General features: G+C 38.6%; 1 protein-coding gene and 1 long non-coding RNA gene across 4 annotated transcripts; one reads left to right on the top strand and one right to left on the bottom strand.

Moving 5' to 3' along the window:
- The first annotated feature begins 1,146 nt into the window (after window positions 1–1,146).
- On the top strand, window positions 1,147–4,685 carry LOC136249230 (uncharacterized). Its single transcript, XR_010698125.1, has 3 exons — window positions 1,147–1,414; window positions 1,476–2,480; window positions 2,547–4,685. It is a non-coding gene; the product is annotated as an uncharacterized lncRNA (long non-coding RNA).
- LOC136249229 (uncharacterized) lies at window positions 3,776–8,139 on the bottom strand. 3 transcript variants are annotated; one of them, XM_066041186.1, is made up of 15 exons: window positions 7,635–8,136; window positions 7,492–7,567; window positions 7,231–7,427; window positions 6,412–6,478; window positions 6,129–6,342; window positions 5,876–6,079; window positions 5,663–5,807; window positions 5,344–5,620; window positions 5,185–5,256; window positions 5,057–5,124; window positions 4,867–5,005; window positions 4,774–4,813; window positions 4,652–4,712; window positions 4,556–4,599; window positions 3,776–4,463 (listed from the first exon to the last, which is right to left on the bottom strand). In XM_066041186.1, exons 3-15 carry the CDS (start codon window positions 7,346–7,348, stop codon window positions 3,894–3,896), a joined length of 2,019 nt encoding a protein of 672 aa, XP_065897258.1. In that variant the 5' UTR covers window positions 7,349–7,427; window positions 7,492–7,567; window positions 7,635–8,136; the 3' UTR covers window positions 3,776–3,893. The 3 variants fall into 3 exon arrangements, with proteins under 3 accessions (XP_065897258.1, XP_065897259.1, XP_065897260.1); XM_066041187.1 differs by lacking the exons at window positions 4,556–4,599; window positions 4,652–4,712 and having other exon boundaries at window positions 7,635–8,139; XM_066041188.1 differs by lacking the exons at window positions 7,492–7,567; window positions 7,635–8,136 and having other exon boundaries at window positions 7,218–7,359.
- Between the last annotated feature and the right edge of the window lie 18,484 nt (window positions 8,140–26,623).

The following is a 26,623-nucleotide window of genomic DNA, read 5'->3' as shown; positions in this document are numbered from 1 at the left end:
ATACTGAAGACATTGCATAAGTCTGAGAAATGAGTCTCTATTTTAATTTGGTAGCAATACTTGAAATATGCTTGAAACCATAACTAGTAGGCTTATATTGTTTCCATGCAGTAGTGTTGTTTTACTAAAATTAAAACCAAAAGTGGTTTTATTGGGGCTTTTACTTTTAGTTATCTGAAACTAAAACTAAAGTTTTTATGATTTGTAGACCAAAACTATAAATCAAACCTAAAATTCCTCAATTTTTACATCGAAATTTATGCTAAAAACTTACTACCTGACAATGAATATAAAAGCAACTAAAAGTGTTTTGCTATAAAATTATTTAATAATCATCACAAGGGTTTAATGCTAAAAGGTTACTACTGTGATGTTTTCAAGAAGGACGTAGCTAACTTAAATTATCACAAAATTTGCATAACAAGAGCTCTTTTTAAATATAGTGAAATTACTTGCACTGTATTATACTTGTTCTTTGAAAAAGAATCATGTAGGTAGCTACGTATACATTCTATTGCATAAACCAAACATGGTGGGTTTAAGTATAAGGGTAAATAATCAGAAATCAGTTTATCAACCAAATTTCAGCAATATCGAGCAGTATTGGTAATTATTATTTAGCTGATTAATTTTACCCTGATGTTATTACTTTCATAAAAATAAGATCAAAAAATAAAATTTAAAAATATATAGCAATTTTACAAAATATCGGTGAAATTTTGATAAAATACTGAAACATCAGATCGGTTATTGGTATTGGCCATTAGGCCAATGAAACTTGATTACCAGTTTCTCGCTCAGATTTTTGAAAATTTGATGAGGGCGGGCGGTTATTGTTCATTATTCATTATTTTCCAAAAGCACAACACACATCCCAAACATGAAGATTTCTGCCAAAAAAGTGAGATCTACATTGATTACTCTTGCATTAAATAGCTAAAGTACATTACTAATCCATATAACAAATGATTTTCCCATTAGAGTATAGCTGATTGCTTCATTAGAGTAAAAGTGACTGCTCTATTAGAGTATTTCAATCTGAAATTCCAATAATGAAATCCTATGCGGGTGTATCAAAAGAATCTTGTTATACGCAGAAATCCTACGACCTTTGAACTTCCGGTACCGAAATCACGTGATCACATTTCGGTCATTCGCACACGATTACCTAAAAGTGAGATTCTTCTTCTTTGGTGCTTTGGTGTTTTATCTGTTATTCTCACCTCAAGTGGTTACTTCGAACTGATGCTACGCGGCTTCTACGGTAAACCATAAAATGCTTTTAGTTCAGTTTTGCATCGACTGATTGTGGATCTTTGAGTGCTACTAAAAGAGCTGCAGGTAAACAAATGATTGCTAGACTGACTACCTACTGAATGCAACTGATTCTCTCTGTATTCGTGGAGAGTACAAGGTTTGGATATATAGAAACTACATCATATCATTGTTACATTTTCACCTATGTGTTGATGCAGTGTCAAATAGGACAATTTCACAGATGGAATCAACTGCCACTCGTTATCTGAAGAAGTGGTTGGACAGAACATGTCCGGCTGATGTCTGGTTTTCATCCTGGGCAGTTGTCATTTCTTTTGTGGGCTGCTTCAGATACCTTACCAACTGCAGTTAACTTTAGGCATTGGTGTGTTCAATCTGATGTTAAGTGTACATTGTGTGACTCGACTCATCCTACCACAGCTCACATCCAAGGAGGCTGTCCTGTTGCCTTACCGCAACAGAGATATACATACCGTCATGATCAAGTTCTTCACCTTCTGGCCTCTAAACTCAAAAGAAATATTTAGTGACAATCCATCTATCCATGTTTTTGCTGACCTTCAGGGTTTACGAGCTAGTGAAGCACCTCAAGCCACTATTCTATCTACCTTACTAATCACACCTTACAGGCCAGATATTGTTGTATATAACTCAGGCAAACCCTCTGTTGCTTTACTTGAACTAACCTGCCCTCTAGACTCAGAACACAACATTCAATCTGCTAGGTCTAGAAAACAAAATAAGATTGAATATCATCGACTGCTTGCAGAATTTGATCACTTAAAAATCCCAAACTATTATGAAACTATTGAAATTAGTGTGCTAGGTCACTACCTACCTTCTTCCATTCAGAACATCAAGAACTTTATTGACTTTGTACAACTTTGTGTAACCACCAAATCTTCCATCCAAAAGATCCTCGACAATGCTGCTCGTCAATGTATGACATGTTCGCAAAAGATTTTTTTGTAGTGATTGGTCAACCGAGCACTTAACTTAATTTTTGTCTTGTAATTATTGTTGTTGCTGTTGTTGTTAGTCTTTTTTTTTGTTTGTTTGTTTTCTTTTTACATGTACACAACTTGCCGTGCCCACAAGATCTCATTTTGCTTGATCTGACTGTGGTCGCACAAGACCGAGGACTAATAATGTATTGTATGTATCATCATATTACTAATGATGGTTCTTTCTCTGGACTAAAAGTGAGTAAATCATAAGGTGTTCAGTGCTATCAGTTAATCACAAAATAGTTATGCATTCTATTATAGCTGACAAGATAATCTGCACATCATGCCAATAATCAGTTCAGTCATCACAGGATAGGACAGAGTTTGCCTCTCTGTCCACAGCTTGTATGTGAAGAGTGAAGACTTCTTTTAGTATTGTAGCTGTTGTAAACTTGTGTGTGTGTGTGTATTTGTAATGTGATTTTTGTTTTGTATTGTGTGTTCATCAGTTCAGTTGATGGGTGCTTGTAGATCTAGAAGTTGCTTGCACAGAGTGCTTAGAGTGCAATTCCCCTGTTCCCACACATGCAACTGGCATAATGTTTGTTGCGCTATAAAGCTTATTAATAGATAACAAAGCCAAAAATAATTACAATTCACACTGCCACATAATGTACTTTACCATGAAATTTATATACGGTTAGTCCAAAATTGCAATTTTAAGGTTAAAATTCTGCTACATTATTATACTGAATTTTATTGACCACATTTGGAATTGATAAAATTACAAGAAAGAAGGCACAGCCTATATAAGTCCTTTCCACTTGTACGCTTACACAAAATGTTGTTACCGTAACAGCTACTTATGTACATATCAATGAAGAATAAATGCTCCAGCAGCCATGTGATCCACATTGAGTTCTACAGCAGAAACAGATCTACAGCCATGCTGGTAGGCTGCATGTGTTTCAGAAATTGCAACAACAGAGGAACTGGCCGACATCACAGAGCTGGAACGATGCAATTACTTACCTAGCTAATGCTTTAATTATTTTTCATATCCTGCTTATTGTGTTGTAAAACTATTTTGCTGAGTATTATAGCAAGATGACACAGAATCCACCAGTTTGAGATTTGGTGTACAGTAAGTGTGACGTGTTTATGAATTTGCTATAATAGACCATCTGAGATGTGCAATCTTGGATGTGGTTTTGTAAAAAGTTGAAAGCCTCGAGTAATGTAATGCAAATGGTAATGTTTTTCAGCCACGTATGTTGTCGTCAGGTATGTTTAGTACAAATTCATGGTCTTGGCTGGCAGAGGAAATTATTAAAACTTTTACCTTAATGCTATCCTGAGGTTTGCTTGTTATGACTTTCCACTGTCTGTATGAAGGTAAGTTTACGAGAGGGCTGGAGAGTGGCTTGTCCCAGCAAAGCCAGGTCAACTCTCAAACTACCATAAGCTTACCCTCAAACACCATTAGTGTGTCAAGTAAAATGAATACACTGCCAGCTGTTTAACCATTCTCGCTTGAAAACTGGCGCCGGATTCAAGCAAGGATTTTTTTAAAGAAAAGATTCACAATGACATAGGTATAACAAAGATATTTAAACTGCATGCAATATAATCAATATTCCTAGTGGTTGTCATAATAATAATAAGAGACTAGTCAGATATCTCGATCAGTTCACTAGATTCTCCTGATAATAAAGGCTGGTAAATGCACACCCTTCCTGTATCCACAGATACTATTGCATCATAATGAGAATTTGTGTAGTATAACAACTCAAAATGTGTTGGCCTCAACAAAGCACATTCTTCCATCTCAGGAATGTGAGGATACTTGAGTGTGGGGTTGTGCAGTGGGTATATAGTAGTATTCCACTTGTGCTCATTTCCTGACTGCTCTATGAAAAATATCGGTACTGCAAAAACTGTTGCTGCAGCTACTACTTCTACCTGAGTGGCCCATGCACCTGACGGCCAGTTTTGCTCACAATGTTTTTCAATCGTATCCACATCTTTCCTTGGAATAAAATAAGGTCTGAAAATACTTTGGTTTTTTTTAACCATACTGGTTACCACGTGTCGAACTTCAAAGTCTTCATCTTGTGTACCGAATAGTTGAAAGGAAAGTGATGCATAGAAACAGTTTCCGTCCCGTTTAATCTTTATTACTTTACGACTTTGTCTGGTTAAATATGCATCACATGATAACATCAACTCCTCGGCTACCTAAAATAAACATTCAGGCAGTATATCAAATACAATTTTAAATATTACTTTAGCAATAGATTATAATAAAATTTGTTGTAAATGTGACTTACACCATGTTGTGTCTTAGGCTGTTTGTTTTTTCCATTGTTACTACCTGCATATGTTAAGTATGTTTGTATATTGTTTCGATTTGTTTGTTCATATACCTGATATAAAATTGTCAGTTAATTTCCTCGAAATTGTGTCGTCAACAGGCTGAATATTTTCCTAAACACATTGTGGTGCATTGGTATGTGTTAATATTACAGTAGTTCAATCATTATCAAACCTTTCTAGCAGTGTTCAGTGTATCAGTTTCCTGTGTTAATCTGTGTGTGAAAAACGTAATATCTCCATATCATTAACATAAATTTGTATCGACCTTTCACATTTCCGTTCACTGCATGGCCTCTTCTTCTTTCCTGGTCCTCCATATTTTGGCATGTCTTGACAGTTGACGCACTTCTCACAATTTACTCTAGTACAGCCTTTGCAAGTGCCACATCTCTTTCGCTTTTTTCCTATTTGTATGGAAACAATGCAGACGTGTAATTGTAAAATATACTGTTTACCAATAACTTGTGGCTGTTGGTCTTTGACTATACAAATGTTTGTTTCTCTGTCAACGTAAAGCTGATTGCTATAAATACATGTACGTTGTGTTTATCACCTTTTATGTACATATGCTTTATTTAGCTACCTGTTTGATGCTGTCTGCTGAGATCCAGATATCACTGACATTATCTTCAACTTGTCATCGTTACTAGGCTTCCTAGAAGAGAGAAGATGGTAATTATACTATGTACGTACAGTAGCTTTGCCTATAACTGTGCATGCATGTGTACAGTACACAACAAACTTCATTGGAGGGTTAGAGGGTTTTCTTCCAGGATCTTTTGATGTTTTCCATAATCGTAATTGTATTTCATTCTTTTGTGCCGGTGCAAATTTCTCCTTAACTTCAAAATTACACAATTCATTTTCTGGTAAAGATTGGGTAACAGCCTTCAAAGCTGCAGATGCTTGCGTCAGTAAACACAACACACGTTCTAGGACATTTGAATCACAGGTTTGGTCACATGATTCACTTATGGCTTCTAGCATTTTCCTAACTGCTTCCTTGCGTCCATTGATGTCTAGTAATTATAGTAATTTGTAAATCACATTATATTAAGTACCTGAAGATTTTCGCTTGTCTTGTGATGGGGTACACATGTATACAGTAGACGTCTCTGTTGTCTCAGTAGGTTCATCCTCTATAATGGACTGATGATTGATTGGTTTTAAGTCTTCCACCTGTGTGTTCACTACCAATGCTCTAACCTACATACATATTAAGTATTAAAGTTTCCCTCATACTGCATGTACATATGCAGAGTATGAAAGATGACCTTATGGGTATGCTTGCATATGTGTCCACATTTGTAGTCAATGCACGAACACTCCATGATACACCGACATAAATGGGAACACTCGGGGGCTATGCAGTGAGGGACACACTTGCTTCCTAGTGCACATTGCTCAGCATAAACATGAATAGTGTACTCCTTCTCTCCGCTTGTAGACACAACTTTAAAGATATCCTCACTGACCATCTATTGTAGAATGACAGATTATCACTAAGTATGAGTATATAATCTATACCTGTATTGACTCATCAGGAATTTCCATCCCACGGGTGTGCCTGTCAGTACCCTCTTGTTTTAGTGATGCCTCACTGCTGTCTCTCATGACCTCCTTACGCATGCGATCAAAAAACAAATCTTCAATTTGTAGGAGTGTTCCAACCAGATCATCAATTCTTTTGTTAACTTGATGTGCCAGATATCTTGGATTCATCTTTAGCTTGTTATGAAAACTACAGATACATGCAGTAGTATATATGATGTGTAAATTGCATCTTAACCTCTTACTATTATACACCTACCTTTCTACAAGCATATTAGTGTCTGTGCTCTGGTGATCAAAGTGACGGTAACACATGGCCCACTTTTCTATTAAATTGTAAATGAACATTTTCAGTAAATATGTGCACAAGTGTTATTACAAGTAATTGCTACAACTGGTCCCCCAAAAGTTGGTCCTCCTGACCACCTATATCAGCCACTGATGGTTCCGTAGACCACTTACAGTGCCACAAATGGTCCCTACGGACCATTTACAGCACTATGGATAGTTTCCATTTAACATAACAATAACCCATGTAACAAACATGAGTTGTATAATCAGCAGAGTTTGTCACTTTTCACTTATGATTGTGTACAGTAACTATACCATATATACATACCACCAATAACAGAAGCCAGTCCTTATTATAAGTTTTGCTTCACTCAACATGTATCTTTTCTAAAAGGTAAAAGCTATGGTAAATCTTTTAAGTATCACAATCATGCTGGTTGAGAACATATCATATCACCCGTATCATTGTGGTTTGAGTCATTAGCTAGCTACCATATTATAGCTAGATAGTTAGGCAGGAGGAAAGTTGTAGCAGTAGGATTCTGGTGAGAAAATTTTTGGTGAAATTGTTACAGATTTGTATTGGACAAATGATTTGGCAGATTTTAGTTTGTTGAAATACCACACAGTTGCCAAACTTTCTACAGTATTGTGTGAGTGGGTGGGGATCACTTGTAACAAGGAACCAATTGAGACAACATTATATGCTCTGGCCAAACCATTAGAAGTACTGTTGTTGGCCTGGCCAGACAACTTGGAATGTGGATCACTTACATCATGACAGTACCTGCTCTGGATCTATACTCATTGTTGTAATACTCTATAAACTTCGGCTGTCTGGTAGACCAATAAGTTGTGAAAGTTTCCTCCTTATCTTTAAATGTGTCGCTGTCCTCTTCGTTCATTAGTATCCATAAACATGCATATAGGTTTGCCTTCTGTTCTGAATCCTTCACTAGGGCTTTCAGTTTTCTCTGCCATGCTCTAAATGTTTTGTATAAATACATGTTGTGATAAAAACAAATTGAGGTAGCACATTAACCTGTACCTATCAATATGTCATTTACAAAGCAAATGTCTCACTCCTGGATATACAGTACTACATCCATTGACTCCAGCCAAATCTACAAACATCATTGAAAATATGAAATAACACATCTTGTCATTGTGACACAATAGCTAGATACATACCGTCATCTGTCATCAAATTAGTAATCTTTGCTTTAGGACATCGTTCATGAACTACTTTGAAAAACATAGTTAGTGTAGCTTCATCTTCTCTATTAGAGATCAACCAAGCCACAGGACATCCTGGGTGTATATAAGCATAAGTATGCAGGGCAGGTTCTAACGATATTAAGAATTGTGATTTGGATTATACAAATGATTAGCTGTTCATAGAAATACAAGTGTGCACACTATCTTGTAATGTGATTACTGGCAGCCTGGCATGACATGTAATTTTTATACCAAATACATTTGTAATACAATGCCAACCATTAAACCTGCATGTATAGCAGTGCGTAGTCAGTACAGGGTACAATATGGGACTCACAGCCAAGAAATCATAATAATCAGGGAGGGGGGTTATTTCAAACTCCTTATGTTTTGCTACTGCTATGTTACTGATTGTTATAGACGGAAAGAAATTACATACATGAAAAGTTATCTTTAAAGATGGGCAAATAAATGTTAACAAATGTAATGTGAAAGTAGTATCCTTAATTCTGTATATGCATGGGGATGTGCATTTCAAGGTCTTATACTCATTAGGCCATACATACCTATCTGATCTCATGTTGTGCAGGCCCGACCAACTGCATTTTTCTTCAAGTGAAATAATTTTGAAAATCATGTGTGTGGATGGCATGTTCCAATTAAAAGACCATACAATTGTGTTACAGCCAAAAGGGCCCATTGAAGATTGTCCAACAGTCTAAAATTGTACAGATATAATGGGAAAGCTCAAAGTGGGGAACCTAGCTGGCAAACAGGCAGTGTGATAATATGAAACCTGAATTTTTAACTGTGTATGTAAAATATAGCTACTGCATTTTGTATGAAAATTGCTATCATTTTCAAACTGATCTACCTACCCAAATTTAAAATAATTTTGCTCGTGCAACATAAGATCAAATAGGTATGGTCTAATGATTATAACAACAGATTAATAATTAATACAGTGCAGTTTAATGTTGTCTTACCATTACGAAACTCATCTGGGACTACCAGTGTTACTAACTTATGTTTATACTGGTTTGTCCGGTGCGTTGAATCCAGGCACACAATTTTGGCTGAAAATTCTTCAAATATATTCATCTGAAATTCTGTCATGATAGCCAAAAAGAAACTATCATCAGGTAGTAGGTACTGGGAATTGGTAATCCCTTGCTGCTTATATGCTATAATTGGTGATGGTGATTCTTGATTTAGTTCATTGACAAGACGATCTACAGAAATGGCATCATCTGTGTGTCGATGTTTTATAAATTCATTTAGTTTTCTTCGTATGTTTCTGCAATCTTGGCGAGAAACGAAGTGCTTTCTGCTTGCAGTTTCTCTGAAATATTGTCTCTTTACACGACTACCCACACTACCACGGATGTCTGTGTGGTTGAAAATAACTTATGTAAAATAGCATTCAGAGACGAATATTACATCTCACAGTAGACCCATGCCATGTGCAGGTTTGACCAGCCTTAATGTTCTTTTGAACAAGGTAAAGTTGTACACATTAAATTTCAACTATTTAGATTATTCACTGACCACTGCTGATGAAGACTAACAACTATCACTCAAAATTGGCCTGAAACACCCTCCAGAATGTAGCATCTCCTAGCAACGAGGGCCACATATACTACATCCCTTAGTCTGCATCTTTTTTTTTGTCTGTATGCATTCACACAGTGCAGAATATGTATGTCTGACCAAACTTGATTGTGGTCAAACATGCAGCCCATATAATTTACGTGGATGTCTGGTCACGAACTTTTATGTTAATAGTTAACAAGTGCAATGCATACAACATAAGGGTAACTGTGGTTAGTGTAGTGTTAATAATGCAGAAGTGTGTGTGTGTGTATGTGTGTGTGTGTGTGTGTGTGTGTGTGTGTGTGTGTGTGTGTGTGTGTGTGTGTGTGTGTGTGTGTGTGTGTGTGTGTGTGCTATATAGGTAGTATGTACATATTAGTACGTATGGTATACATACATGTTGAGCTGAGCCATTGAATACATCATACTGATGAAAAATTACTCTAGTTCTTCAATTTGTAATATAATCTATTCATTCAAAATCTGACATGTTATTTATGACCAAGTTGTCACTGTACATTTCCATAAAAGAGCATAGTCTATTTCCAGGAAGTCAAATCGCACATTATCTGTTTTGCTCTGTATTGTCATCAATAATGGTTGAATAATCCGCATTCTTTTTGCTGTTTTCTCAGGGCTCAGCTCAACGCATGTGTATATGATTGTTGTGTAATTGTTGCATGCTGCAATTCCAAATGAATACAAACAATTATGTGCACTTCATACCATCCATTATTGTTTCCATTTCCACGCCATTTGCTAACATGGTCTTCACCCTTTCTATGATGGCCTTGGGCAATGGCAGATGTTTACATTCTTTCAAATTCAGTTGGTGATTAGTGTGTGTTGCCATGTAACAAACAGTGACTTTCCCTGATACCAAATTCTCAGTTGCCGTGATTGATGCCAAACAAAACTTCTCTGGCGTGAGTTTGCGAGATTCTTTGGAAGACCTCTGTTTATCAGTCTTGCGTTGCTTAGTACAGCCTCTGTACCCACCATCCCGACAGCACGCATAAACTACTATACGCTTTTCCTCTGTAATTGAACAGATGTGTGTGTATTGGTCACTGATAAACTATTGCAGTGTCTCTTACCATTAGTACGTTGCTTCTCTCCTGTAGGTTGTACAAAGTAGCAATGCAAGCTTTCTTCTTCTTGATCTTTCCATGATTCAAACTCAGTCCAGCTGTTGAATTCTTTCGTTTCTTGTGCTATTAAAGAGTACACCTGATTATATAATGTTGTATCATCAGTACCTCACCTATATGAATGCTGTGTTCAGTTTGTAAGTGTTTTATCAGTTCAGTACGATGGAAGTAACACTGTTGGCAATCATGGATGTGACACTTAAACCGTCCACTTTTTGTAGCTGGGATCTGGTGGTCTCGTTTCAAGTGTTGAAGTAAATTGTCCTTTCTGTTGTAGGACTTGCAGCACTCATTCTCAGGGCATTTGAACACCTGCAGCTGGTTATATACACACACAATTACATACTGCCTTCTTGGAATGGCCCATATACAAAAACAACTGTGCATATCATAATACCAACTAGCAAACGCTTTATGTTATGGGTAACAATTAGTCTATAAAATATTTAGGTACCTATAAGATTAAACTTGTCATTTCAGTACTGATTTGTTGGCTTTGTAATGAGCTACTGATTCGATTAGAAGTACAATCAGTGAGTTACTTTACCTTTTCATGATCAACATGAGAGTAACCGTTTCTTTTACAATCCGTGTCAGGGTCACTGTCAAACACGATTTCCCTGGAAGCCATTTTTCCGCCAAAACTCAGTAGTGTTGGGCGATATATCGATATTATATCGTATCGTTTGATTTTTTGCTAATATCGAAAAGTATCGATATATTTTACAGAATCCGATATTTCGATACGATACATCACGTGATCTGAATTTAATTTTAAAATGCATTTTAGCTTATTTAATTGTTAATTGTAGCTTTCCATTACCTTCAGCAATTTTCAAATCACTATTACTCTTGTGTATGTGGGCGGGGAATCTCCATTGTGTATAGCTATAGCTACCTACTATCAAATTATGTAAGAAAACTGGCAATTTACATGAACAAATAATGTTACAATATCGTATCGAAAAGTATCAATATCGGTCAATTTTAATCAATATCGTATCGATATCGTATCGTTCTGAAAATCCTGATATCGCCCATCACTAAAACTCAGTGGATGACGGAAGAAATCACGTGATTTTTGTAGAAACAGGAAGTTCAAAGGTCGTAGGATTTCTGCGTATAACGAGATTCGTATCAAAAGTATGCGGGCGATGACGCGAAACTGCTAATCAAGTTTCATTGGCCTAATATATGAACTTCAATGTTGGCTAATCAGATAATTGGCAAAGTCTCTTATTGGTGCATCAGCAGCATCACTACATAACTATGCGTGAAATTAATATTTGTCATCAATGCAGACAAAACCTCAGTATGAAATACAATGAAGGGAATACACCCACTAGCCAAGTTATTATTATTATTATCGCTGTGCCTAGAGTCACGGCACCATGACTGGTGCTAAAGTCACGGCGCAGTCAACCAGAATTCACACAGTGGTTGTATGAAGGTAAATTTTTGTTGAGTTTGAGGCGAGCTAGGGTTGGCAGGAGTCTAGTATTCCCCGAGCATTCGACTTTAGGTCACGCGCCTAGTAGTATTCCCCGAGCATTCAACTTTAGGGGACGCGCCTGGTAGTATGCCCCGAGCATTCGACTTTAGGGGATGCGCCTTGTACTTTAGAGTTAGGGTAAGGGTTCAGGTTTAGTTTCTTCTTTATTGGTGTTATATAGGCTTCTTCATGAATGACATATATAAGGTACAAACTAAGGGAGTAGGGTAGCTGGAACCGCAGTGATACACTGGTAGAGCGCTAGGCTAGAGTATGGGACGTCCTTGGTTCGATCCTTGCTTTAGCCAAACTTTTTATTTTTCGTTTTCTAATTGCTAATGTACATTAAATTAAAAGTGATTGTATAATAATTGTTTGAAGCTGTTAACAGTTTGTTGGTTGATGATGTCTTGTGGTAGTCCATTCCATTCTGGTATTGTTCTTGGAAAAAATGAGTACTTGTAATTAATTGTCTATTGATGTATGATAGTGTAGGAATTTTTGTTCATGATTAGATCTTGTAATGGTGACAGGTGATAATGTTGGTAAGCAGCTGTTAGGTATTTCAGTTAAGTTGTGGATAATCTTGTATAATAGAGTTAATCATGCACATTTTCTCCTTAATTGGAGTGGTGGCCATTCTAATGATGTTAGCATATCAGTTATACTATCTCGCATATTCCTTCTCCATGGTCGATTCAGGACAAATCTAGCTGCTCTATGTTGTATCATTTCTATTTTATTTATGTCCTTTAGGTGGTATGGGTCCCAAATTGCAGCAGCATATTCCAGCACAGGTAAGATAAATTGTTTATAGCTTAGGTGCACGTGAACAGTTTCTTAAGTTACGTTGTAAAAACCGATTAGTCTGGTTGCCTTGTTGCATACATGGTTAACTTGTGGTCCCCAAGAAAGATGGTGATCTATTATTATTCCAAGGTAAGAATGCTGTTCAACAACTTTGAGGGGTTTGTTTGACATGTGATAAAGAAATGTTGTTTTATGGTGGTGTTTGGATAACTGAAGAATGCAACACTTGTCAAACATTAAATTTCATTTGCCATGTTTTAGCCCAAGTATTTAGTGTATTTAAGTCCTGTTGTAATAGCTGATGATCGTTAGGAGAATTTATCGGTCGATAGATAAGACAGTCATCAGCAAATAAACGAACAGTGCTCTGAATATTTGATATTAGATCATTAATATTTAGTAGAAATAGTGTTGGTCCTAAAACTGTACCCTGAGGTACTCCAGAAGTGACTTTACATGGGGATGCGTATGTGCCCTCAATGACTACTTGCTGTGATCTGTTGTGTAGAAAAGATGTAATCCACTGAAGTGTTTTCCGTCGTATTCCATAATAGTCTAATTTCTTCACAGTCGCACTGACTGTGCTAAATTGGTCTTCAGACTTACACATGTTGTTTTGGCACTTGCTGCAGCTAATTATTTTGATTTTGGCACCTTGGTACATTCTATTTATCCATGTTTATCTTGGCACCTTAACTGTCACATTGTCATGGGCGGATCTAGGATTTTTAGAAGGGGGTTTCCAGTTGTAGTGGGAGGGTCTGTGTGCTGACAAGGTTTTAATTTTACAATGATAAAGTGGGGCCCCAGGGGCAAGGAGGACGGTTCCAGTCTGAATGCACAACTTCAGCCTAGCTGTAAGCAAAGACCAAAAAAAAAAAAAAGCTTATTACACTGCTCCTCTGAAGAATAGTGTGACTGCTCTATTAGAGTATCAAGATCTGACTGCTCTATTAGAGTATATCGATCTTTTAAACAGGTATTCAGGGCCTCTTTCAGGCTGGGGCCCGGGGAAAAATTTCCCAGTTTCCCTCCTGTGGGCGGCCCTGCTTATATAAGCTGTTTAAAAACTATTTTACAGAGTTTCAGATCTGCTGATGCTCACTAGCATTTAACATGTCATGTTTTCACCAATAGTTATGTAGTTAGCTATGATAGATTGGTCTACTGAATCTTTATGATTAGTTTCAAGTATTTAGCTAGCTTTATAGCTATAGTCATGATCTGTGACAAGATTTTTGAATTGTGGGACAAGATTTTTGAATTAAACTTGGAACAGCTGGTTGATAAACCAACCCACATTAATGGCAACATCCTGGATGTCGTTTTAGCAAATTTTGTCATCAACCAGCCAACAGTATCTGATGCTCACCCTCAAGGCCTCTCATCTGATCACTTTATAATTAATTTCAGTGTTCCAACATCATCTCACACTGTGGAACAGAAAGCCTCCTATGTTGCTTACGATTACTCAAGAGCTGACTGGGACAGTATGTATAACTCTATGATGAATCACAATTTTCATGAATACTATCATCTAAGTGATGTTGAAGAAGTTTGGGCTACATTAAAACATATTCTACAGACTGCTATTCAAGCTTTTGTCCCACAGTTTTTGGTCAAGACGAAGCAGCATCCCAAATAGTTTACACCAACCATAAAGCATTGTCTGAACTGTATTCATTCTTTAAGAAGAAAGTACAAAAAGAATCCCAGTAATAATCTAAAGCTAAAGTTACAAGCAGAAGAAGATAATCTCCAAGCATTGATTGTAGAAGCTAAGAGTGACTATGAATCCAACTTAATCAGCAACTATGCTAGTGGCAATAATAGTCTCATCTATAAATACATATCCTCTCTTTCAAAAAGTGACTGCTTACCACCTCAGATGCATTTAGGTACAGACACCGCCACCTGTGACTAGGACAAAGCCAGATTGTTTAACAGCTATTTCTACTCTGTTTTTAATGATAAAGACTTGATCAATGATTCCCTGACTACCACCAATGAAACTTCTGGTGCTTCCTTAAGTGACATAGTAATCACAGCTGAAGATGTTCATGAAGCTCTAGTCTCCCTAGATCCAAACAAAGCAATGGGACCTGATGGCATCAGCCCTAAAGTATTAAAATATTGTGCAGACGCCCTTTGTCAACCCATCAGTTATCTTTTTCAATTAACCATTACAAATAGCTATTTACCATCTGAATGGCGTACACATTGTGTCATTCCAATCTTCAAGTGTGGGAACCGTACTACTATATCCAACTACCATCCTATATCACTATTATGTATCATTTCAAAGGTTTTGGAAAAGATCATCTTTAATATATCAATCAAGTTTTTATCCAACTCGTTTACCCCTCATCAGTTTGGCTTTCTACCTGGTAGATCTACCCTACAGCAGTTGTTATTATTCATCAATGAACTATTGGAAGCGAAAAGAACAAACAAGGTATCAGATGTCATTTATCTAGACTTCAAGAAAGCCTTCGACTCTGTTACTCATACCAAGTTACTACACAAAATAAGATCTTTTGGCATTACTGGAACATTATTTAACTGGTTTGTAGCATATCTTTCTAATCGAGTACAATATGTCCGAGTCAACAACAGTCTCTCAGAGTTTCTACCGGTATTATCTGGGGTTTCCCAAGGAAGTATCCTAGGCCCATTATTTTTTGTTCTATTTATAAATGATCTACTTAAGTGCCTAAAGTTTTCTAGTGCATTTATCTATGCTGATGATACCAAATGCCTGAAACATCGAAGTGGTCTGAATACAACTGAAATGAACCTCCTTCAAAAAGATCTAGATAACCTCTTCCAATGGGGCATAACATCTGATTTATATTACCATTTCAGCAAATTTGCGCACTTACAATTCTGGCTAAAGAGTTACATGACTGCTGCCTCCTATTTTATTGACAACAAGCTGATTGCTACTGTTGATAGCACTAAAGATCTAGGGATAATAATAACACAGAACTTAACATGGGAGAACCACTACAAATTAATATCAGGCAAGGCCTACAAAATTCTTGGATTAATTCGTAGAAGTTTTTCAGGTAGTGGACCAGTTGAGACTGTATATCTCACTTGTTCGTTCACAAATCTTATATTGTTCACAAGTGTGGAGACCTTATCTAATTAAAAATATCAATATGTTAGAAAGAATACAGAGGCAAGCTACAAAGTGGATTTTGAATGACTAACAATCATCATATAGGTCACGCCTGGTCACTCTACATCTATTACCACTAATGTACGTATATGAAATGAATGATATTACATTCTTCATCAAGTCCTACAAGCAACAGTCATCACATTTCAACATTACTGAATATGTCCAGTTTAGTACCTCTAATACACGATTTGGTGCATCTGAAAAAATGGTTCATCATAGATGTTCCTCCAACACTGCTCAAAACTTTTACTTTTATCACCAGTTTACCACGTCTCTGGAACTCATTACCAAAAATAGACCTAGCTATCTCTGTCCACAAACATTATTAAACACAAACTGTACAACTACATGTGGGATCATTTCATGCGGCAATTCAATGATACAAACATTCAAACTTTCCATTACCTCTGTCCCTGCTGCCACTGTTCAACAGCGTCACCATCACCAATATATGCAGTACTGTTATAAGTAATTATTTACTGTAATTAGTTGTAGTAGAGTCACTGGCAGCACTTGTCAGTGGCTTTGAGTACCTTTTTTGTGTGTGTGTACTGAAAAACAATAATTATCCAACCAAGTAACTCTGCTCCGTTCACCTACTCTATGCTGGACAGTTCCACCAACTTACCCTTTGAAATCACAGAAGTGCAAGAAGAAAAAGATCTTGGTATTTGGTGCACTGAAGACTTGAAACCATCTCTACAGTGTCGTAAGGCTGCAGCAAAAGCTATGCAAGTTCTTGGTTTGCTAAGAAGGTCCTTCAAACTTTTTTCTGTTGACTTGTTGACTTTTTTGTACAAAATGTATGTCAGACCTCACTTGGAGTATTGCATCCAGGTCTGGAGCCCTTACTTGGCGAAAGATATTGATCTCCTAGAGAAAGTACAGAGACGTGCCACCAAGTTATTACCTAGTTTATTTGATTTACCATACGAAACTCGTCTAGAGAGACGTGGTTTATATTCACTGCAGCGGCGGAGGAAGTAGTTGATATGAGGGGGGGCTGGGCTGACCCAGACTTATTTCTATAGTTTGGTAAGGTGAGACCAAAAAAAAAAAAAGGTCGCAACCAACTGACAAGAGCTTTCCACCTCACCAGCTACCATTTCTAGCTGATAAACTACATAAAAATCCTTTCATAGCTCGCTACACACTGACTGCTTTATTAGAGTGACTGCTCTATTAGAGTATCTCGATCTTTATCACGGTTTTCAGCCCCACTCCAAGAAAGATAATTTCGGTGTGATATCATTCTGAGGGGGGGCTTTAGCCCCCTAGCCCCCCCCCTTTCCGCCGCCTATGATTCACTGTATTGTAGACGTCAAAGGGGAGATCTAATTGAGACCTACAAGATATTGAAGGGTTACTATGACATCAACCCTACCTCATTTTTCACTTTGAGTAATATGGATACCACCAGAGGTTACCACCGTAAACTCTTTAAATTTCGATCTCGGCTGCTAGTGAAGCATAATTTTTTCAGTAGTTAATTTGTGGAATTCTCTTCCTGCAGATGTTATTTCTGCACCAACCGTGGCATTGTTTAAGAAGAATCTTGATGATTTATGGAGAACAACAAGATATGGGCACTCTCAAAGGCCTGCGGCTAGCTTGACAGTCTTGTACTGCCAAGCAATTTTTGTCCATTAATAATAATAATAATAATAATAATAAAGTAGTAAGAATAATACGAAATGCGGTTAAAATTACGTCATTAATAAATAAATAAATAATTAGCACATATTTATCGAATCACGTATTGTGGTTGTTGGTGGTATTAAGTATTCATCGAATTACATTTAGTAGATGCTGGTAGTATCACTATTAACTATATTTTTTGGCAGGCGGTCAGGTTGTTTAATCACGTGATCAGGTGCACGTGATCCCCTCTCAACGCAGGTCGGTGACAAGCACGTAGCTGCTATTGCGTTTTCGAGCCTTTGTTGTAATCTGTATGGCTCGATGTAGGATTTTTGGCCCCTGCAGCTAACTCGAGCCTATCTGGACGAGAGTTCCATAGCCCAAAGAAAGCCCATAATGGGGTAGCAGGGGGTTCTAAGTGGCTAGTTGGAGTAGGTTAAACCTTGTCAAAAATGATCATCTTGTTTGAGCTTGGTTTTCCTATCGCCCAGATGAGGTCTTGTCGCCTTTGATAGGCACTGTTAAGCGTTAGCGCCATAGGGTTAGCACGTGTGTCTGCCTATTCATGGCTACCTGGCCACCTCTATGTAAACCGTGCCGGCAGCGCAGTTTAGGAGCTGCAAATTGCTATTGGTTGTTGATACTGGCCGGTATAGAAAGGAATATATTTCAAAACGTTAAGTGAGTGATGTTGTATCAGTGCCATGCCCTGGTCTGGCGAGCAATCCGGCGCTGTCAGCGGACTACCCCAGCTTCATCGATACTTAGCTGCGTGACACTACAGCCTTTGTTTGATTGAAGTTTTATGGTCATAGTTATGACTTATGCTAAGACTGCTTGCTATAGGTAGAGATTTCCAACTAAATTAAATGATTTACATTCCATACATTCATTGGTATGATAAATATTGTGCATTTTTTCAGGGTCATTTTAGTGCAAACCCCACCCCAATCAGTGGTTCCTATCAAAAGATATAAGGAAAAGAAGTTGACAGTGTGATGATTTTTGTGTACAGCATTTCAATGCTTTTTATGTATATTGCATGGCACCAAACACAATATACAAAGTGTCATAAATCTAGATAGGAAACTAATAACGACATGAAATTTTCACCACATATCTATTTTATGAAGAACAGCATATGAACTAAGTAAAACCTCTCAAAAGTGACCACTTCTTTGTAGATTGACCACTCAGAATATTACATGAATAAAGCAAGTGATTCACAAATAAAACTGTGTGTATTGTGTAATTCTAAGTATACACTGGTACCCAATGCATTTTCTGGAACAGCTAACTAGAAAAATCAGTAATATTTTATAAATGGCAAGTACTGGCATCACAAGTCACAATTAACACGTACTTCGGAAACATGCATGACAATCAGATAACACAATGTAAGAGCAACATTATTTTTAAAATAGATTTGTTTGGACACTGCTCAGCTTTATTTGTCACATTGTAAGCACTAAGGATGATAATTATTATATAACACAATGACATCAATATACTACAAAGAGAAATTATAAATAGTTTCTGATCAAAAGTACAACCACTAAAGCTGCTATAAAATGGATCAAAACAGCAGTAAATACACCAGAATATAACAACAGGTACGTGTGAAGCCATGTAAGGTTGGTATCACATGCCAGTCTCCACTTTTGAAAAGATTATGCTCAACCTTGAACCTTATTTTGCAATTCCGCGCAAGACAACAAACTGCTCACCTTCAAACTATACTTGCATCGATGCAGGGGGATGCCTTGAAGTCCAGGGTGATTGTAATGCTGAATTCTGAGCAGTGTTAGATAGCGATTTACCTTTAAAAGGGTCATATTTCCATCGTAATCCAACATCAATCGTCCTCCAATCAAAAAACACATGGTAAAATCGAAATCAGCATATACGGTTTGCCCAGAACCACTTTCTTCGTCCTCATCAGCAGCAGATTCACGCGGAAACACTCGGAAACTTCGGCTATCACAGGTGCCGCATTCTTCCAATTAGAATTACGTACGCAATCATTTGTATAGGCTTCTTATGGGGATTTTTATTTCTCAAACTTTGATTTGCTATATTTCAATAAATACCGTATGGATTTTAATCCAGTAAAGTGCATTACGAAGTACGAAGCATTGGCTACCATTTACTGGAACGGCAGCTTGTGAAACGTTTATTGAAGGTGTATAATTTAAGTAGCAAAAATATGTGTGAAAAATTGGTAGGTTGGAAATCGCTACTATAGGTGTGTCACCTGCGTGGTGCAAAGTTGGCAGTATCAGTAGCCGTAGCTATAGCTTGTTATTAATCTATAATGTACGTGTGTATGCAAGTGCGTTTTAGTGGCTGCATGGCCTGTTGGATTTTTGCACTGTAGTCATGTGATGACCTAGCTGATGTGCAGTTGCGCTCTGTCCCCGGCTCGCAGTGCAGTCATAGTGAGTAATATTGGCTCACCTATTTGTGCACTCTTGACACAATCATAATTGACGTGTTCCCCGTATCCGGAGAATTGAAGCACAGCCCAGTCTGATGTGTCTATGTGTCACTAATCTGATACTGCTTAGGGCAATGTCACATCTCTATTTATAGTATAGGTATGTGTGTTAACCATGCCTGGTGTGATTTCAATAAACTAGTGCATGATACCGCTGGCATGTGGTAATGATCAAATACCTTAGTACAACTTTGTCTTGTTGCCTGAAGTAGTGCTACTAGATCTAGACTCACTCGGTTGCTTTGTTCGGTGGTCACCATAGCTGTTATAGTGTGCTGCTTATCTGTCACATCCTGACTAGCTGGATATAGAATATTCTAGTCTGTTTTTTTTGTTTTTTGTTTTTTTTTGATTGCTAGGAGTTCTAGTCAAGGTGTTCCCAGCAAGTGAGCTGTACTAGTCGCAGCTGGTCATCTTGATTATTGGTTATTGATTTAGCTGATATGTGTGTACTGTACATGTGCTACTGAACATCGCTGCCACATCTAGCTACAGCAAATAATATAGTCTGGTGCTAACGCTCAAGTTGATGACTGACTACACTGTGCTGGTCACTTAGCAGGTATAGTCATATGCTCTCGGTGTAGCTGAAGCGTGCTTAAACTGTGGCCACAGCTGCTGCAAGTCCTGCCATTTAGTGGTAGTGATCAGCTGATGTGTCACTGTACCATGCTACAAATGTAGCTGTCCTGTCCTTCAGTTAAGTGCAGTAACTGATATGCTACTGTATAGGCAACTGAGTAGCCATTTTGTTTACTGTCATCGATGTTGTCATGTATAGCTGATACATGTCTGTAGTGAACTGTGCTATACCACTGTATAACTGTCAAATATACTGCAAATGACACTGTCAGGTGCTATCGTTATAGCTGAAGCAGGAACTAGGCCTTTATTATCATCAGTGTGGGTGAAGAGGAGTCTTTAGAGCACATGGTTGGACATGCTAAGTATGTAAGATTTTGCAGAGACCAAAGCCCTCATGTGATTGCTATGGCCACTGCACTGCACTGAAAAATGCATTACTGACATAGTTGTCTCACCCACTGTGACTGATACTGAGTGATAGTGATGCAGTCAGGTGAGAAAGCTCATAGCTGCCCTGTGCTGTTACTATCTGTAAGATCTGTCAATGGTGCAGGTACAAATAATGCAACTAATGTGTAGCCGCAATCGTGATGTGGTCAGGATTATCTATCCTGGCATGGCTGTTACGTCTGCAACTAATGCGTCAGGTGTTTTCAGTATGCAGTTGAAATTCCTGACACTTCTGCTGTACATTATTCGTAGCAATCTATCTGATGTGTGGATGTAGGATTATGACAAAGCCAGATGTCACATCTGCTACAATTGATGCAGTCAGATGTAACAATATACCTGATATATGTGACTGCACAGTGCTACTGATGTAGCCGTCATGTCCACTGAAGCTGCAATTGATGTAGTGAGAGTGTGTGGCTACGCTGGTGATGTTTCTGCTACCTCCATTGTATTTGATATAGTCTGATGCTAACAGTATAGACTGTACAGTGCTACTGGTGTAGCTGTCCTGATCATGATGCAGTCAGGTGATGATGTAGCTGATATGTAGCTGCCCTGCTGAAGTTTCTACCACCTCCGCTGTGACATGTTCCTATGTAACAATATAGCTGATGTGTGGCTGTTGCTACAGTGCATGGTAATAATGTATAGCAGTACTATGGCTGTCCCATTTTTCATTTTATTATTTTTTTTACCACTGATGTAGTCAGAAGCTAGCAATATAATGACTGTACAGTGTTGTTGACGTAGCAACTACAGTTGATGCAGCTGTCGTGTAAATGTGTGATGACAAGAGGTCACGTTCACTGTGATTGATAGTCAGGTAGCTGATGTATGCATGATTGTACTGTGATACCAACATAGTTATCACATTAATTTTACTAGAATGGATGTTGCATCATTCATGTTTGAGAGCTACCAATGTAACCCATGTTTGAGTACTATGGATGTAGCCCACGTTTACTGATGTAGCTCATGGTTGAGTACCATTGACATAGCTCATGTTTGAGTGTTACTGGCGTAGCTCATGTGTGATTGCTACTGACATCACTCATGTTTGAGAGCTGCCAACTTACCTCATCTGAGTGCTACTGACATAGCTCACGTATGGCTGCAATTAATGTAGTTCATGTCTGGTGCAGCTCGTGTTTGAGTGCTAGCAGCTTACCTCATTTGAGTGCTACAGACTTACATAGCTCATGTCTGGGAGCTCCTGTCTGGGTACTATCAATATAGCTCATGTCTGAGTGTTACCAATGTAGTTTATGTTTGAGCATCAGCGATGTAGCTCATGTAAGCATGTTTGAGTACTACCAACATGGCTCATGATCATGTCCACATAATGCTAATGATATAGCTCATGTTTGATTGTTACTGACATAGCCCATGTTTGAATGTTACATGGACGTAGATCATGTTTGAGTGCTACCAACACAGCTCATGTCTGAGTGCTACTGATGTAGCTCAAGTTACCAGCTTACATCTTTGAGTGCTATGTACTAAGTAGCTCATGTATGAGTGCTACTAATATAGCTCATGTTTGAGTGCTACCAAACATAGCTCATGTCTGAAATTGAGTGCTACTGATGTTCGTAGCTCATGTTTGCATGCTACTGATGTACCTCATGTTTGAGTACTGCTGATGTAGCTCATGTTTGAGTTTGAGTGCTACCAACATAGCTCATGTCTGAGTGTAGTAGCCCATGTTACCGACTTGTATAATTACCTCTTTTGAGTGCTACTGACATAGCTCCTGTCTGAGTGCTATTATATAGCTAATGTTTGAGTGCTACTGACTGCTCATGTTTATGTGCTACCGAGATAGCTCATGTCTGATACTGAGTGCTACTGATGTTTGTAGCTCATGTTTGCTTGCTACTGACATAGCTCGTGTTTGAATGCTACCAGCGTACCTCTTTTGAGTGCTACTGATGTAGCTCATGTTTGAATGCTACTCACTCTTGAGTGTTTGCAATGTAGCTCATGTTTTGAGTGCTACTGATGTAGTTCATGCTTGAGTGCTACCAATATGTTTATGGTGGAGTTCTACTGTTGTAACTCATGTTTGAGTGCTACCGACATAGCTCATGTGTGAAAGCTTTTAACTTACCACATTAATTATGGGTGCTACCGATGTAGCTCGTGTATGGGTGCTACCGATGTAGTTCATGTCTGGGCACTACCAATGTAGCTCATGCCTGAGTGCTACCAACGTATAGTAGTTCGTGTTTACGTGCTACCGACGTAGCTCGTATTGTGAGATGTAGACTCATGTTTGAGTACCCACTTACCTCATTTGGGTGCTAGCAACATAGCTCATTTCTGGGTGCTATAGCCGCTCATATCTGGCTACTAGTGATGTAGCTCATGTCTGAGTGCAACTGACAGCTCATTTTGGGTGTTACCAACATATTGAGTGCTACCGATGTAACTCAGATTTGGGTACTACCAATGTAGCTCATGATCATGTTTGAGAACTGCTGACATAGCTCGTTTGAGTGCTATACCGTCTTAACTCATGTTTCAGTGCTGCTGACATAGCTTATGTGTGAGTGCTACCAATGTAGCTCATGTTTGAGTGCTACCAGCATAGCTTATGCTGTGTGAGTGCTACCGACATGGCTCATGTTGTGAGATGTAGCTTATGTCTGAGTGCTACTGATGTATAGTAGTTCAGTTTGAGTGCTACTGACATAGCTCATACTGTGAGCTGTAGCTCATGTTTCAGTACCAACTTACCTCATTAGAGTGCTACCAACATAGCTCATCTCTGGGTGCTATACGTGTCTGGCTACTAGTGATGTAGTTCATGTCTGGGTGTTACTGACATATTGAGTGCTGCTGATGTAACTCAGGTTTGGGTACTACCGACGTAGCTCATGTTTGACTGCTACTGACATAGCTCATGTTTGCAACATAGCTAGTGTTTGATGGTGCTACCAATGTAGCTCATGTTTGAGTGCTACCGTTGTAGCTCATGTGTGAGTGCTACCAACATGGCTCACATTGTGAGATGTAGCTGATGTTTGAGTACCAACTTGCCTCATTTGAGCGCTACCAAGTCTGAGTGTTACTGACAGATCGTGTCTGGGTGTTAATAACAAATTGAATGCTACTGACAGCTCAAGTCTAGGTGTTAATGACATATTGAGTGCTACTGATGTAGCTCAGGTTTGAGTACTACTGATGTAGCTCATGTTCGAGTACTATTGACATAGCTCATGTGTGAGTCCTACCGATGTCGCTCATGTGTGAGTGCTGCCAACGTAGCTGATGTTTGAGTGCTACTACCAATTAATGTAGCTGATGTTTGAGTGCTACCAACGTAGCTGATGTGAGTGCTACTGACGTAGCTGATGTTTGAGTGCTACCGACGTAGCTGGTGTTCGAGTGCTGCCAACGTAGCTGATGTTTGAGTGCTACTGATGTAGCTGATGTGAGTGCTACTGAAGTAGCTGATGTTTGAGTGCTACCGACGTAGCTGATGTGAGTGCTACTGATGTGGCTGATGTTTGAGTGCCACCGACGTAGTTGGTGTTTAAGTGCTACCGACGTAGCTGATGTTTGAGTGCTACTGACGTAGCTGATGTTTGAGTGCTACCGACGTAGCTGATGTTTGAGTGCTACTGAAGTAGCTGATGTTTGAGTGCTACCAACGTAGCTGATGTGAGTGCTACTGACGTAGCTGATGTTTGAGTGCTACTGATGTAGCTGATGTGAGTGCTACCGACGTAGCTGATGTGAGTGCTACCGATGTAGCTGATGTTTGAATGCTACTGATGTAGCTGCCAATCCACCTGTCCCAACTGAACCAGGCCTAGCTATCATTCCCTTTTTCCCTCCCTCCTAGGGGCTATACTTTAAAATGTGGAATCCAACCAGCTTAATTTGCGGTCAACCAATCCATAAATTCTTTTCAAAAGAAAATTCCAGCAACCTTACCCTAAAAGGCCAGGTACCCTCTACGCCTACCTCCAGGATGTACTATATTTCACTCCCTTCCTGTGTGAAGGGAGGAGAATGATCGATGACTGGTTAGTGGGGATTTCCGGTGGTAGGTGATAACTCACTCGGCGAGACGATACTGGAGCATCTACCGATAGAATCAGTTGTGATCTGTGTGTGCCACCGCGGCTAGAGCACTATTGATCAAACTAGTGCCGGAAACTTTCTTGAGAATCTTCCTGGTCACATTCTGACGGTTATCACTGTGGTTCGCGGGGTAAAAGTAGAAGTTGATACCCTATTATTCATCACGATATCATTCCGTTTGAGGTAGAGATGAAATATCATTGCTCTCCGTCTCGCACTTTTACGCACGACGAGTTGAAGTTCGATCACACGAGCCAACAAATGGCGCCTTCTGCATCACGTGCGTACTGAGGTTTTCACCAGCGTTCGAATCTGCGTGACGCCGTGCGTGAGAGCGTAGCAGTTAGCGTGATTGCACACTCAGGCTTTTGCCTTCACGCTAACCGGGTACGCTCTCACGCACGGCGTCACGCAGATTCGAACGCTGGTGAAAACCTCAGTAACTGGCTGGAGGCGTGCGTGATTCTTTTTGTGCTAACCGGCACAGTTAAGCTATTATTATTATTATTATTGTTACTGAGCAGACAGCACAGCTGATATGCTCAGGAAAAAAGCAATCATAAAATGAATTTAGCTACGTAGTTACAAAGATTACAGTTATTGAGTTCCATACAATGTTTGCAGTTCCGCTGAAAAAGAGTCAATATTGTTGCTCTCAATGATGGAAGATGGTAAGTTGTTCCAATCCTTAATTGATCTGGAGAAAAAGCTCTGTTGGTATGAATAGGTAGATGAATTTGGTAGAATAAAATGATGTGGGTGATATAGTCTGGTGGATCTTGTCATTGAAATAAAATGAGGAGGAATTGACAGTGAATAATCTTGATGTATAATTTTAAAAAGTGCTTGTAATCTGGATATTTTACGTCTCAGCTGAAGGCTTGGCCAAGAAAGATGCTGTAACATAGCTGTGACTGAGCTGAATCGATTGAAATCATTTAGGACCCATCTAGCTGCCCTACGCTGCATGTATTTTCTCTAGCTGTTGAATATTGTTATGGTGGTATGGGTCCCAGATGACTGCAGCGTATTCCATTGACGGTCGTACTATCGTAAGGTAGGCTGTTGCTTTGATGTTAGACGAGCAGCAACTCAGATTGCGTTTCAAGAAGTTTAATGTTCTATTGGCCTTAGCAGCTATATTACTAATATGTGGAGACCATGATAGTTTGTTGTCCAATATAACACCAAGGTAGGAGTGTTGGTTTGATGTACCCAAGTTGTGATTGTTTAGCTTGTAGTTGAAAATGATTGGTGATAATGATCTGGTAAACCGCATAATAGTACATTTGGTTACATTGAATCTTAATTGCCACTTAGTTGCCCATTCGTGTAGTTGATCAAGATCATGCTGAAGTTGAATGGCATCCTCCTTGGTGGTGATAATTCTGTAAAGTAAACAGTCATCAGCAAATAACCGTAGTGGCGAATTTACATGTTCTGTTATATCATTAATGTATA

Source organism: Dysidea avara, chromosome 3 (assembly GCF_963678975.1).
Source record: "Dysidea avara chromosome 3, odDysAvar1.4, whole genome shotgun sequence".
NCBI lineage: Eukaryota > Metazoa > Porifera > Demospongiae > Dictyoceratida > Dysideidae > Dysidea > Dysidea avara.
This window is presented reverse-complemented; position numbering and strand designations above follow the sequence as displayed.

What these genes read in the sequence shown, in the direction of transcription:
- LOC136249229 (XM_066041186.1), bottom strand. Translation starts at nt 7,348, where the DNA reads ATGAACGAAGAGGACAGCGACACATTTAAAGATAAGGAGGAAACTTTC. An exon ending in TTCCTGATGAGTCAATACAG is followed by an intron (nt 6,080 to 6,128) that starts GTATAGATTATA and finishes ATTCTACAATAG; the next exon opens with ATGGTCAGTGAGGATATCTT. An exon ending in AGCCTAAGACACAACATGGT is followed by an intron (nt 4,464 to 4,555) that starts GTAAGTCACATT and finishes TGTTTATTTTAG; the next exon opens with GTAGCCGAGGAGTTGATGTT.